General features: G+C 38.8%; 1 protein-coding gene across 3 annotated transcripts in view; it reads right to left on the bottom strand.

Moving 5' to 3' along the window:
• Positions 1-14,240, bottom strand: part of LOC140494119 (otoancorin-like) — a 207,668-nt gene that overhangs the window by 26,246 nt on the left and 167,182 nt on the right. For all 3 annotated transcript variants that reach the window (XM_072593124.1, XM_072593127.1, XM_072593125.1), the window contains exons 16-17: positions 2,267-2,460; positions 875-968 (exon numbers count right to left, since the gene is read on the bottom strand). In XM_072593124.1, coding sequence (XP_072449225.1) covers positions 875-968; positions 2,267-2,460 — 288 coding nt within the window. The remainder of the gene's footprint in view (positions 1-874; positions 969-2,266; positions 2,461-14,240) is intronic.

Below are 14,240 nucleotides of genomic sequence, written 5' to 3'. Positions count from 1 at the left end.
AACACCAGAAACTCAATTGGAGCAACCATTTAATATGTCATGATAAGCATCAGTCAAAAGCCGGGACTTACATAACTTACCTCCTTACTCCCTAAAGCCTCTCTACCATGCACAGTGCACAATTCAGCAATGTGATCAAATAATTTCCACTTGTTTGTGCAACCCTAATAACACTCAAGAAGTTTGAAATCATTCAAGATGAAGCAACCTACTTCCTACAGACATCTATTAACATGTGTTCCTTCTATCATCATTGCATAATAACAGCCATGTGCATCATCTACAAGATACACTAGAGGAACTCACCATGGCTCCTTTGACATGACTTACAGAATCCAAACTTCTCCCACTTTGAATAATAAGTGGAGCAGAGGAACACTTCCATCTGCTGTACCATCCAAACTTGGAACTATATTGTTGTTTCTTCATTATCAATGGGTCAAAAATCAGCAGCTTCTTCCCTAATGGCACAATGGGTTCAGCCATCTGGACTGTAGTGGTTGAAGCAAGTAGCTTAGCTCACCTTCTGAAGGACAGTTATGGAGGGGTAATAAATGCTGGCCTTGTCTCGGACACTCTGATCCTAAGAATGAAAAATAATTTGCTTTCCCCACGGAGATAAAATATATTCACTGATTCTGCTGACACAATTTTCCCAGGCTGCAGGATTAGAGATTCAGTCAGCTGGTGTTTCTACGCTTCAAATTGCCTCCCCATAAATTGCAGCTCTTTCCTGGGAATATGAGGGTTTGGTGGATATGGCTCAGAAATGACACATGAAAACATTCCAAGTCTGGTCTTTGCCAGTTAGCCTCTGTGACTATATCTGTCAGTGCAGGTACCAAATACAGAACCATTATGTTATTTTACTTACATTATTGGGGATTGATTTAAAATCCTCATACGTGAGAACTGCCAATAGGCTACGTAATTCAGTGAGCTCATCGACTGTCCACTTTATGAGAGGCCTAGGTTAAAAAAAATGCAGACAACATTTCACAGAAATGTATTGTGCACATTGATTATAGCAACTCTGAATACAATTACAGAATTGTTACAGGCCAGAAGGATGCCATTCAGCCCCCTGATGGGACTAGCTCTGAATGAATGATACAACTAGTACATTTCTCCCAAAACAGTGTACACTATTCCTTTTTGAGACAGTCAATTCCACCCCAAATGTCTCAAATGAACCAATCTCCTCAGGCAGAACATTCCTGATTTTGGAAAAGTTTCTCCTCATTTCCCCATCACCTTTTATGACAACAAACCTAAATCCGTGCCCCCGAGTTCTCAATATTGCCATAAGTCATAGAATCCCGACAGCATGGAAGCAGGCCATTCGGTCCATTGAGTTGACATTGACCCTCTGAAGAGCATCCACTCACGCCCACTCCCCTATCTTATCCCTGTGACTCTGCATTTTCACATGGTTAATCTACCTAGCCTGCACATCCCTGGACACTTGAGCATGGCTCATCCACCTAACCTGCACATTTTTGGACTGTGGGAGGAAACCCACGCAAACACAGGTGAGAATGTACAAACTCTACACAGATAGTCACCCAAGGCTGGAATCGAACCGAGATCCCTGGTGCTGTGAGGCAGCAGTGCTAAACACTGAGCCACTGTGCCACCCAGTGGGAAAGAGTGAGGAACAGTTATCATGGAGTACAGCACAGAAACAAACCCTTTGGTCCAATTTGTCCATGCTGACCAGATATCCCAATCCAATCGTGTCCCACCTGCTAGCACCTGGCCCATATCCCTCCAAATCCTTCCTATTCATATACCCATTCAAATGCTTTTTAAATGCTGCAATCGTACTAGCCTCCACCACTGCCTCTGGCAGCTCATTCCATATATATATGACCCTCTGTGTGAAAAAGTTGCCCCTTACGTCTCTTCTATATCATTCTCCTCTCACCCTAAACCTATGCCCTCTAGTTCTGGACTTCCCCACCTCAGGGATAATACTTTGTCTATTTATCCTATCCATGCCCCTCATGATTTTATAAACCTCTAAATGGTCATCCCTCAGCCTCCGACGTTCCAGGGAAAACAGCCCTAGCCCATTCAACCTCTCCCTATGGCTCAAATCCTCCAACCCTGGCAATATCTTTGTAAATCATAACATTATTGACCCCTATCATTTTTTCTCACTTCTCTTCTCCATTCTACCTCTTTAACTCGAGTTCCTCATGCTGGCAATGACTCGAATGAATCCAGTAAACTAAAGCTGTAGTTAACCATTCATTGTACTTACGGATAGGCTGACAGGATCTTCTGTCTAAGAGCTATTTTCTTTGCCTCATCAAATCGTCCACATTCTCGAAGTTGATCAACAATTGCCAGGAATACAGTGTTGTTTAAATTGTTGATGTCATCTGGACTAAATGCACAGACGAGGGAACCCAAGCTGTTGCCTTCATCCTCTGTCATTGCAGATGCAGTCAAATTCTGTCAGTGAATAATAAAACAAATCAAAGAGAGAAGCTCAAATAACAAATCACTGCTTCTATTTTTTTTCATGGAATTCAAACAGTATAAATGTTTTGATGGTTAGAAGGATAGAATAAAAATACTGGAAGTTGCAAAATGATATAATTAAGTAGTCCCAACAATTAGAAGCCTACATGGCAAATATTTTGAATCACCTTCACCTGTCCAATTTCCACACCCTTCTAAACATTTCCCTTTCAGCCATATATCTATTCTAAAATGTTGACATAGCTTTAGCCTCAAACCATGGATGTGAATTTTGCAGTTTCATCACTCCAAGGGGACAGATACCCTCTGTGTTAAAATCACTTCCATTTAACCTTCTGCCTCTGAGCCATTGTTCCTGACCCCAATTTGCCTGCTTCTATCTATTCTTTTCCATCCATTATTAATTTTAAATACTTCTGCAGTATTCGTGCTGTGTGGGAAGAAAAAACCTTCAGGCTAAAAATTGTGCCACATGGCTTTTGGAGAATGGCATTCATGATTTATCACCCATCAGGTCTGTTGAAATAGAGCTAGGCAACATTCAAATTTGGCTGTATATTTCCAGAATTTTCTGTTTTAGTTTTAGATTTCCAGCTTCTGTAGTATTTAGCTTTTGTACATGAAGGGTGGACTTATGATTTCATGAGGTTCATACACACTTACATCCTTTATCATCCATGACTTTTTTCTATCATCTAATCACAAGATGTGGGAGTCAATGGATCACCATCATTTATTGCCCATCGTTAGCTGCCCTTAAAAAAGTGGTGGTGCACTGCCTTCAGGAGTGTCTGCAGTCCATAACCTAAAGTTACACCCACAATGCTATTAGAAAGGGAGCTTGACCCAGTGACACTAAAGGAACAGCAATGTATTTCCAAGTCAGGGCACACAAAGATGATGGTCTTCTGATGCATCTGTCCATCTAGATGGTGGTGGTCATGATTTGGAAGATGCCATCTAAAGCGCTTTAATGTGGTTTGGAAATTAGAATTCTACCACCTTTTTGACCCTAATGGCCTTTACATTTAATGTTTTGCAAATATTACCCACAAGTTGATTGTCTTTAGAATTCCTAACAACAGATAGCTATGAGGCAGAGTACATTTAAGGCTTAGATATAAGGAATCAAGGGCTACAGAGAAAACACAGGAAGATGGACATGAAGATTGTCATTCAATCCTAGTCCTATTGAATAGTAGAGTGAGCTGAAAGTGCTGAATGGTCTACTTAAGTTTCTCCATCTTATTATGTCCTTTTGTTTTTTCACAGCAGTAAATAAAGTTCCATTCAGAGTATGGACCTTGGTATTATTTTATTCACTGAATAGTGTCACCTTCTGATGTTCATCTACATCAGTGTTTTTCAACAGATGTGCTCCTGTACACCTTGTGCCATAAAATTCTGTTCAAAAGTGATTAAGATAAACATAAAACAAACATTGTTTCATCTTAAATAATATTCTATCCAACCAAAATTACAACTTGTAAAACTTGTGAAAAGTAATCATTAATTTACACGTGAGTTAATGGCATTTCAATGCTTAAATGTGAATATTCTAAACACAGCTGGCCAAGACTAAATTGAGATGATGTGATCGTTTTCACTCATGATGATAGAAACCTAACAACAGTGTTTGTATGTTTTATCTCCCCACATCAAAAGGTTCTGTACACACTGGCAGGTCCAGGTTCCCCACTAACCTGGCAAATTGCAATTTACTTTTGCATTTTGCTCTCATCCATTGAATACATACCAATTCAATCATTTCATTAAAATTATACATTTAGAAGTATTGTTGCAAATATAAAATGTCATCTGCAAAATTCAGACCCCTGAACTGAGTGCAGTGTGTGGAATGGATTTAGGGCCATGAATGGTTAGAAATAAATGAGTTGAGCAGATCTTGAAAGTGTGTCTGTGCTCGCAGTGTAAGATGGTGGACATCTTTCTGATGGATTTGAAACTTTAATGCTTTTGATCCTTCTTTATCATGCTGCCTGCACGATATTGCAAACATCTCTAGTAAGGTGGTAACCATTGTAAATGCAAGTAAATGTGATATTGATGAGAAATGACTTCAGCTGGAAAAGTGGGTGTGGCATGGACTTCTGAGTCTCAATAAAATGTGCTCTATCACTGTAAAGATTGGAAACCACTGATGTACTCTGCAACTGCTGTAAATCATAATCTGCATGGATATCATCTCCTCAAAAAATTGAACTCAATTTGTCAAACACAGTTATTCTTTTTTGGATGGGTGGGATACTTTTAGAGGTTTTGGTCAGTGAACTAATGTGTCATGAAACAACCAATTTTATTCTTCTGCTTTCAAATATTTTCCAACGGAAATGAATCATTCTTAACTTATGCTGGCAGTATTGGTCAAACTAAAACATTTGTATAGAATATTCCCCAGTGGCTATGCATTGTGACAGTGAAAGATTTTCTTTGAAGTCTTATTATGTCGCATCTGTTTATATTTGCCTCTTCACTTCTAATTCCTTCTTTCCTCTTTAAATTTTTCTTTTGTTTTCTCTTGTTTATATTTCTTGCTCCCACACAAGTCATTTCTGGTTTGACTTGTCACCTTAATTTCTCTCTATTTCTTCACTGTATTTTTCTTTGTGTCTCTCTCCCTTCTCTACAATTCCCAACCACCACCCGTCCACACAATACCCTGTCTCTTTGCTGGATTTGTAACATTCCTCCTTCACTGTGTGCATCTCTTAGGACGGATTTCGTGTAAAAGGGTTCCCACCTGCATCAATGTAATTGATTTAATATAAGCACAGCATAAAAACACAGTCAAGATCCAAAATGTTTACAAAGCTAAACAGACTGAGATTCTCATGAACACTTCATCCAGTTAGTTCTGAGTCAGTTTGAGACTTTTGCATTTGGACAGGACTGAAAGTATTTGTCACAAATGCAAAATTCAGGATCTAAATGAATCTCTCCAAGTTGGCCCTATTCCATTTCATTTCTGTTTCTCATTTTCGTTCCTTAGTCTTTCTTACTCTCATACAAAATTGTGAAATTTACTTATTCTCTACTTTCTATGACATTGAATCTGTTGTGTGGAGAGATCCTAAGGTGAAGCAGTAAAACTAGAGGCAGTGGATTATTAAATAAGATCAGGAAAGAAGTTTGCAGAGAGCAGGAGTTAAGTGAGGTATGACAACACACCAGGAGTGGGAGAGTGCCGTTTGAGAATCATTAATGAGAAAAGGCCAATCCCAGCCATTTATTTTCAGCTCTTAGTTTGACTGTGTAACAAATCAAGTCAAATCAGAAAATCAATTTTCATTTCCAACAGTAGAATCAATATTTTCCATCCCTGCAAACTTCCAGGTTATCACTATCCTAAAGGATTTTTCACACTGTGATTGCCTCTAAGCTTTGTTAGGAACCAGCATGAGTAGAGTACAGTAGAGTACAGCATGAGTAGAGTACCCAATTGACTTCCAGATACAAACAAGATTAATTTAAGTCCCACATGGAAATGATCTAAAATAAAATTGACCACTGTCCTTCAGGGTAGATGGTCATCAGTCAACTCAGGGTAGAATTGTGTGATATTCTGGGTTTGGTGGCAGAGAGGGCATTTATTCAGGCGGGAGGGTGGAGAGTGTGGATTTGCTGCCTTCCTGCCTCCCGCATGATTTAGCTTATGTTTGGAAGGCCAATGGACAGTTTTCCTGCCCATCACCAATTGAGGAACTTAGTAAGGAATTAATACACCTTTAAATACCTTGTTCTGCCACAGCTGGTATTAACACAGCAGTTGGTGAGAGGTTGCTTTGCTGGAAGGCAACCTAATGTGCATGGTTGCTTGCAGATTTCGAGAGTGGCAAGGTTAGGGACTTTTTAATTGACTGATATCTATAGCTGAATCAAGCTGCATAAGACTTTCCAAGTTTTCAACTGTTGTATCATGGAGCAATAGTTCACTACAAACACCAGATTCTACCTTTCCTGTTTGGATCCTTTACCCTGTGGCTGCTAATCAAGCTCACTTTGTACTTTTTTTTTGTAAAACACCAATCTGATCAGAGATGATATTACACACTGCTGGAACATGTTAGTCTTGAACCTAGGTGTTCTGGCTCAGAGGGAAGGACACTACCACTGTATTACAAGAGTACACTAAAGATTCTGCTTTTTTGTCCAAATAAACCACCAGCCAAATTAAGTTGGAAGGGGCAATGATGCACTCTAACCATTATGGTGCCCACCTCTGTCTGAAAAGAATGTATGTTTTTTTTCATTTTCAGAAGTGCTTTCACATACAACTGATTTTTTTTTCCCTCACCACCTAATCACCTGTGTTACTTTGCATGTTCATCCACCACCATGAAAATACACAAGTTTCCAATTAATTGTTAATTTATGTGCACAGCCCAGCAAGTGCAATGCAACAACAAAGTTAGGAGAAGGTTAAGAAGGGGAGGGGACTAAATTAAAATGGCATTGGCAGGGGAGGAAAAGTGCTCCAGCCCCTGTTGCGCCCACATGTCTCTAAATGCATTGAGAGTATTGGTGAACACTGCATGTTCCCTCTTCAAGGATACCTGGGTGTGAACAATGTCATGGCAGAGAGGTAGACAGTCAGCAGCTACGACCCTCTCCAAGAACCCAACTCTTAAGTACAAAGTTCAGTGATCATCACATGTTCTTGATCAATCCTGAAGCTCTTCTGATTGATCTATGAAAGGACCTGCACATCTAATACTGACAGCGGCCGGATGTGGTGGTCTTTCATTCAAAGACACTCAGCACCTGAGCATTAGGAAGATGTGGCCTGCTGAGAACTACCTCCTGCCCTTACTGCTGACTGCCTCCTGCAAGCTGTGACCCAGCAAAGATCTTGGGCCCTTGGATGTTGTGCCAAGGGTATCACCAACATCCTACTGACTCTAGGTCAAGCAGAGGCAAGCAGATGAAAGTTCTGCCCTCAGCGTCCTTCATCCCAGGAATACCTGCAGCTGGCCTGATAAATATCCAAGTGGTAGGAGATGTGACACATTTTACTGAAGAAAACAACATGGGGCTCTTACTGGCACTTGAGCCAATAGCTGAGACATCTATATCCTCCTCAAGATTCTGTCCACAGTTTCATAATGACCTAAGAGCTATATTTAATCATCTGATCTTCTTCATTATAAGTGACAATTACTTGATGAAAATAGGCTTTTGACAAGTAAGACACACAGATAGTATCTGCACCAGAATATTAATTCAATAAATATCTTTTTCCATGTCAGGTTTAGAATAAATTCAACAATTCTAAGAATTAATACAGCCGTGCTTAGTTAATTATTTTCTCTCTAAATTAGCAGAGGGCTTGCACATCATGGACATTATCATCTCTCTGCTTTGATTTCCAAAAATCAGTATGGTTTATTCATGGATTTTGCCATGCAGCATACAGACCACACATTGATAATTTACTGTAATTATACATCATTTTAAATTTAAATCAGATTCAGCAATGAAACCCCCACAATACCCACCAAGTTAATTAAGGTGCGAGAACAAAGGTAATGGAATATTCATGAGAAAATCACAATTGCACCACACAAGCTATCCTCATAAGTGAAGTAAAAATGCAGTTCCGTCAGATTCCATCCAAAAATTGATTTTAATAATATCTGGATTTTAATGAGAAGGCTTCTGTGCCACAAACTGTAGCATTTGTTTTGGTCTAATCTTAACCTGTTAATTATGTGATCAGCACCAAGCTGGCTGGTCATGCATCAATGAAGTCCCAAAAATGCCATGCTGAATCAAAAGAATTAGTTGACTTGTTTTTGAAAAGAAATAAATTATCCACAGCCTTGAGAAATCCTGTATCCTGGTACAGCAAATAATCCCATGCTGGTTGGGTCTCACTGTTATGTTATTTGTCTATAGTTCAGTGTTGGATATGAATAGCTTGGATTTTACAAATTTATTTTTACATTCTGCAGTCTTTGGTTTTGCACACATTGAAATGCAAATATGTCTGCGTGTGCTATCAATAACATCTGGTAAATCTATATGCGACAAGAGACACGTAATGAGCTGGTAGCACACACACAGGTGATAGCATGTCAACAGCAGTCATTAGATGCCACCTGAATGTTTGCATTGACATTTTGTGCTAATTTCCAAGTGCATGACCGCCCCAGTATGTTAGTTTCTCAGCATCATTTCATGCCATTTCCTTCTAACACCCCATTGTGAATATGACTGGAAGAGGAGAACATTCTTCATTCAGAACACTGTAAATCTTTGATTTTGAATACATAGAACTTTGTGGAAGTTCTCTCATGGAGTATCTTTAAAGCTGAGATATACAGGTTTTAGTGTCTAAAGAATCAATGGATATGGGAACCAAGTGGGAAAATGGAGTTGGGGTAGCAAGTCAACCATGATCTTTTTGTCATTCACTCACTGAACATGGGTTTCAGTGGCTGGTCAGCATTTATTGATATTCTGAGTTGCCCTTGAGAATGTGGGTTGTGAGCTGCTTTCTTAAATCATGACATTCCACTGGATTTAGACAGACCCACAATGCTATTAGGGAGAATTTACCAAGATTTTGTTCAAGCACCACTGAAGGAGTAGCGATATGTTACCAAGTCAGGATGGTGAATGGCTTGAATTTATAGGGTGTGGTATTCCTACAAATCTGCTGCTGTTGCCCTTCTTGATAGGATTGATCATCAGTTTGGAAGATACTATCTAAGAAGCCTTGCTGAACTTTTGCAGTGTATTTTGTAAAGGGCACAAACTGCTGTTTCTATGGATCAATCTTGGAGTGAATGAATGCTTCTGGATATGACGACAGTCAAGTGGGCAACTTTGTCCTGAATAGTGTCAAACTCTTTGAATGTTGTCAGAACTGTACTTGTCCAGGTAAGAGGGATGTTTTGTGAACAGAAAACAATCTTTAAAAGATCTTCCATGGTGTTGGGAATGAGAGATTGATGTCAATAAAGGATTGGCTGAGGAATAGCACGAATGGCAGGTGTCTTTTCCCTAGCATGGGGGATTTCAAAATGAGGGGGATCATTTTTAAGGTGAAAGGAAAAAGATGTTAGAAATCATGAAGGGTAATTTTTGTTTTTACACAGAGAGCGGTTCTTGTGTGGAATGAACTTCTCAAGGAAGTGGTGGATGTGGCTACAGTTACAATGTTTAAAAGGCATTTAGAGAAGTACATGAATAAAAATTGATTGGAGAAATATGGGCCAAGCACAGGCAGGTGGGACTAGTTTAGTTTGGGATTGGTTGAACCCAAAGGTCAATTTCCATGCTGTATGACACTATGAAAGGAGAGACTGTACTGTATTCAAATTTGCTGATGTCAAAAGATAACTAGGGAATTAAAAATCACATAACACCAGATTATAGTCCATCAGGTTTATTTCAAAGCACTAGTTTTCGGAATGTCGCCATCTGATAAAGAAGCTCTGAAATCTAGTGCTTTCAAATAAATCTGTTGGACTATAACCTGGTGTTATGTGATTTTTGACTTTGTCCACCTCAGTCCAACATCGAAACCTCCAAAATATATAAGGAAATTAATTGTAAAGAAAACAGAAGGAATGTGCAACTTCATGAACATAATTTCAATGAGCAGGCAAAATCTGGCAAGTGTATAATTTGTGAAAACATATGGTTGTCCATTTTGACAGGAAAAATAGAAAAATAAATTATTTAAAGAGTGAAGGACAGCACAGTGTTGTAATAGAGTGGGATTTGGTCCTATTCATAAATCACACAAAGTTATTTGATACAACAAGTAATTAGGAAAGTAAATGGAAAGTTGGCCTGTATTGCAAGGAGACGGAGCATAAACGCTGGGAAGTCTTGCTATGATTTTACTGGTCACTGGTGAGATTGCATATGAAGGGCTGTGTGTGCTTTTGGTTTTCTTACTTAAGAAGGATTAAATCTGCACTGGAAGCAGTTCAGAGGAGGTTCGCTCAGCTCACTCCTGGAGTGAGGAATTGTTGAGCAAATTAGACTGTACCTATTGGAGTTAAGAAGTCTGAGAGATAATCAGATTGAAACCCAAGATATTATGAGGGAGTTTGACAACCTGGAAGATGGGAGGATCATTCTGCTTGTGAGGAAATCGAGAATTCAGGGGAGCTGTTTTATAAGGAAAGGTTTCCCATTTAAATAGGAAATTAGCACAATTTTGTTTCTCAGTGGGTCACAAATCTTTGGAATTCTTTTTCACAGATGGAGTTAACAACTGAATCAGTGAATCAAAACTGATCGAGAGAGATTTTTGATTGACAAATGAGTGAAGGTTTATGGAAAACACAAGAAAATGGAGTTAAGGCCATGATCAAATCAGTTTTGAGCTTACCAAATAGCAGAGCTAGCTTATGACCTATTCAGAATTCTGATTCTGATGATCTTATGCATTGATGTTAGAAAAGGGAAAATAAAATCCTGTGGATCATTTCTAGACAAACTGGTATGATGCATATGATTTGGTTATGCCTACATTACAAATGAAATTGAATATAAGCAAAGAAACATAACTGACTGCTTTAATCTTCATAAAATGGGCCTAACATCTTTCACCTCACCCATAAAAATATGGGACAAATTTACAATTTCAACTTATTAGACCAACTATAAGTTCTGGACAATTCAATCTTATACATTGATTGTTTAATATTGAGGGGAAGTTCTCCCATATTAAACCAATGATCAGCTTTTGATAGAAAACAGTCAGAGTAGAATGGAAGAATTAACTAATTTTCATTTGTTATCAATAATATGTTGATAATTGTTTAGTATTCAATTCCTGGTCAGGGATTGATAAACTCCATAAGTCAGTTTATTTAAAACAATAAAGCACATTACAAAGTATGAAACAAACATTAACCAATTGATTTCTGTAAGTAGCTTGCAGACTTAAAGCTGACTAACTGGCAAAGAGTGTCACAACTTTGTATACACAGCACAAGGTGCCCTTAAAAGGGAACTTTCTTAAAGGCAAGGTACATATAAAACAACGAGAGCCACTTTGTGTGGCATAAAAACAATGAGTATAAGGTAGTGACCTGTTTTTCATGTACACCATATTTGCTCTCTGTAACTCTTTCTAGGTTGAAAGAGAACAAGAAACAATAGTCCTCAATTAAAACAAAGAAGTGCTTCATTCTAATCAAAGTAGGAGAGTGTGAACTTATTTGCTTAGATGTCCTTGGACCTTGGAGTGTAGGTTCATAGTTCGTTGAAAGTGGAGTTACAGGTAGATGGGAGAGTGAAGAAGGTGTTTGGTATGCTTTCCTTTATTGTTCAGTGCATTGAGTATAGGAGCTGGGAGGTCATGTTGCATCTGTACAGGACATTGGTTAGACCACTTTTGGAATACTGCAAGCAATTCTGATCTCCCTCCTATAGGAAGATGTTGTGAAACTTGAATGGGTTCAGAAATGCTTTGCAAGGATGTTGACAAGGTATGCAGGGTTTAACCTATTGGGAGAGGCTGAATATGCTGGTGCTATTTTCCCTGGAGAGTCCGAGACTGAGAGGTGCCTTTATAAAATCATGAGGTGCATGGATTGGATAATTGGATAAGGTATTTTCCCTGAAGTGGGGGAGTCCAGAAATAGAGGGCATAGATTTAAGGTGAGAGTAGAAAGACTTAAAAGGGTCCTAAGGGGTAACTTTTTCACCAGAGGATGGTGCATGTATGGAATTTGTTGCCAGAGGACGTGGTGGAGGCTAACACAATTCTAACATTTAAAAGTCATCTGGATTGGTTTATGAGTAGGAAGGGTGTGGAGGGATATTGGGCCAAATGCTGGCAGTTGGGACTAGATTGGGTTGGGATATCTGGTCGGCATGGATGTGTTAGACAAAAGGGTCTGCTTCTGTGCTCTATATCTCTCCAACTCCACATAATGTGTGACGAGTTCTTAAACGAATTGTGACCATATTTAAAATCTACCTATGCCACTTTAAAAGCCTGTGATATAATTATTTGCATTCATAGAATTGATTGTTTTAATCATTAGCAACTCTCACTAAATTGAATTTTTGTATATGTACGGTGAAGCATTGATTCTCTATGCCCTACCAGTCTTGCGTTTCTCCTTTGTCAATGTCATTGAATTTTATTTACTGTTGAGATGCCAGTGACAAATATGAAATTTATCCATTTTCTGGCTTTGGGCAAACTATAAATTTCTTCATGATGTGTCAATTTTCAGCAATTGAAATGAACCACTCAATAATGGTATACTGAGTGGAAAGTGAATATTGCTGGGAAGTGAATTGTCAGTGATATATATTCTTTCATGCTTGCGAAAGATTTTGACTCAACAAATCATACAGAGAGCCCTAAAGAGGAGCAATCAGATAAACCACATACAAACTCAGCACTTTGCGATCCTTTGTTTTCAGGTGTTGTCAGGATAGACTAAGAGGAAGAGAAAAGCACACAGCATGAACTTGCATGAGTCTCACTTGAGTCAACAGAAGGAAAGTTAGTCAGGTTCAGAAACAAGCCCAAAGCTTCAATTCTGAAATGGAGAATCCCCTTCAATGAATTTTCCTTTCTGCAATCTATCTAGGAATTGTTTTACACCCAGGTGATGAAGACAGATATCATCCCCATCATCTGTCATGAGCTTCACTGACCTTAATCATGCTAAACATTGATTGACTGCCACCTTGTGCTTACAAGTTTGACCATGTCAGTGTGAAGAGTAATGAAATGCAAAATCCGACTGTCTTTTTATTAAAATGTTCACCATGAAGGATAATTTGTACAATCCAGAAGTCAGTGAGTCTAGAATTGGGAACTGAAGCATCTCCAGATGGGCACTTATTCAGTGAGCAGATGTTACTTACCAGACAGACTATGAATCTGTCATTGGCAAGTTAGAATTGAAATTTCCATCCTCGCTTTAAACATTGCATTGAATTAAAGCTCTAACATGCAATGACATGACTGAAATTAAAAGCTATTAACAGATATAAGACAATTCAACTTATAATTTTTTTAACAAAGCTTTCAGTTTGGTATTCAGACTGAAATACCAAATTGGCAACTTTTCAACCACCTATCTGACATCTATCTGAATCAGGGATTCACAACTTAGAGAACCACTGTCTGCTTCAGGCCATGAGGAGGAGGTTTCAGAATTTAAAATAATAAATACATTCCAGAAAAAAAAACACTGTTGCCCAATGGCAGAATTGAGCCAGGCAAAATGGTGCTCTGTCTTCGACATCTGCTTCTTCCTGAGGAGGGACTGAGATGGTATTCGCTGGACACTGCATGAAGGTCTCCTGTCTTATGCTGTTTACTTCTTTCCATTTTCCCCTCTCTGCATCCCCTCCTGCACCAACATTTGTCCTAATACCATGCTGCATAGGTTGCTGTTAGCCAGAGGTTTAACCTTCAGTTCATCTCACCCACAGTTTCAGATTATAGCCAATGGTGACCATGTGCAACAATGATTTGGATATTAATTTACCCTGTTTATTGTCATACGTGCAGTCATAATTGTCAATTAAGCAAAGAATGGGCAAAGAAGTAGACAGCAGCTGCTATGAAGAAAGGAATTGCATTTCTACTTTCTTGCACTGATTCAATTATTTACATATAAAATCCAAAAAAAATTAATAAGGGGTTAGGGGATGAGGGTGGTGGTACGGAAGTCAACGTGTCATCCAAGTCGGAAGGAAGGCTCGAAGGTTAAAGTTGAGAGCAGATTCAATTAGTG

Source organism: Chiloscyllium punctatum, chromosome 23 (assembly GCF_047496795.1).
Source record: "Chiloscyllium punctatum isolate Juve2018m chromosome 23, sChiPun1.3, whole genome shotgun sequence".
NCBI classification, from domain to species: domain Eukaryota; kingdom Metazoa; phylum Chordata; class Chondrichthyes; order Orectolobiformes; family Hemiscylliidae; genus Chiloscyllium; species Chiloscyllium punctatum.
The sequence above is the reverse complement of the archived record's forward strand: the minus strand, read 5'-3'. Positions and strand labels throughout refer to the sequence as shown.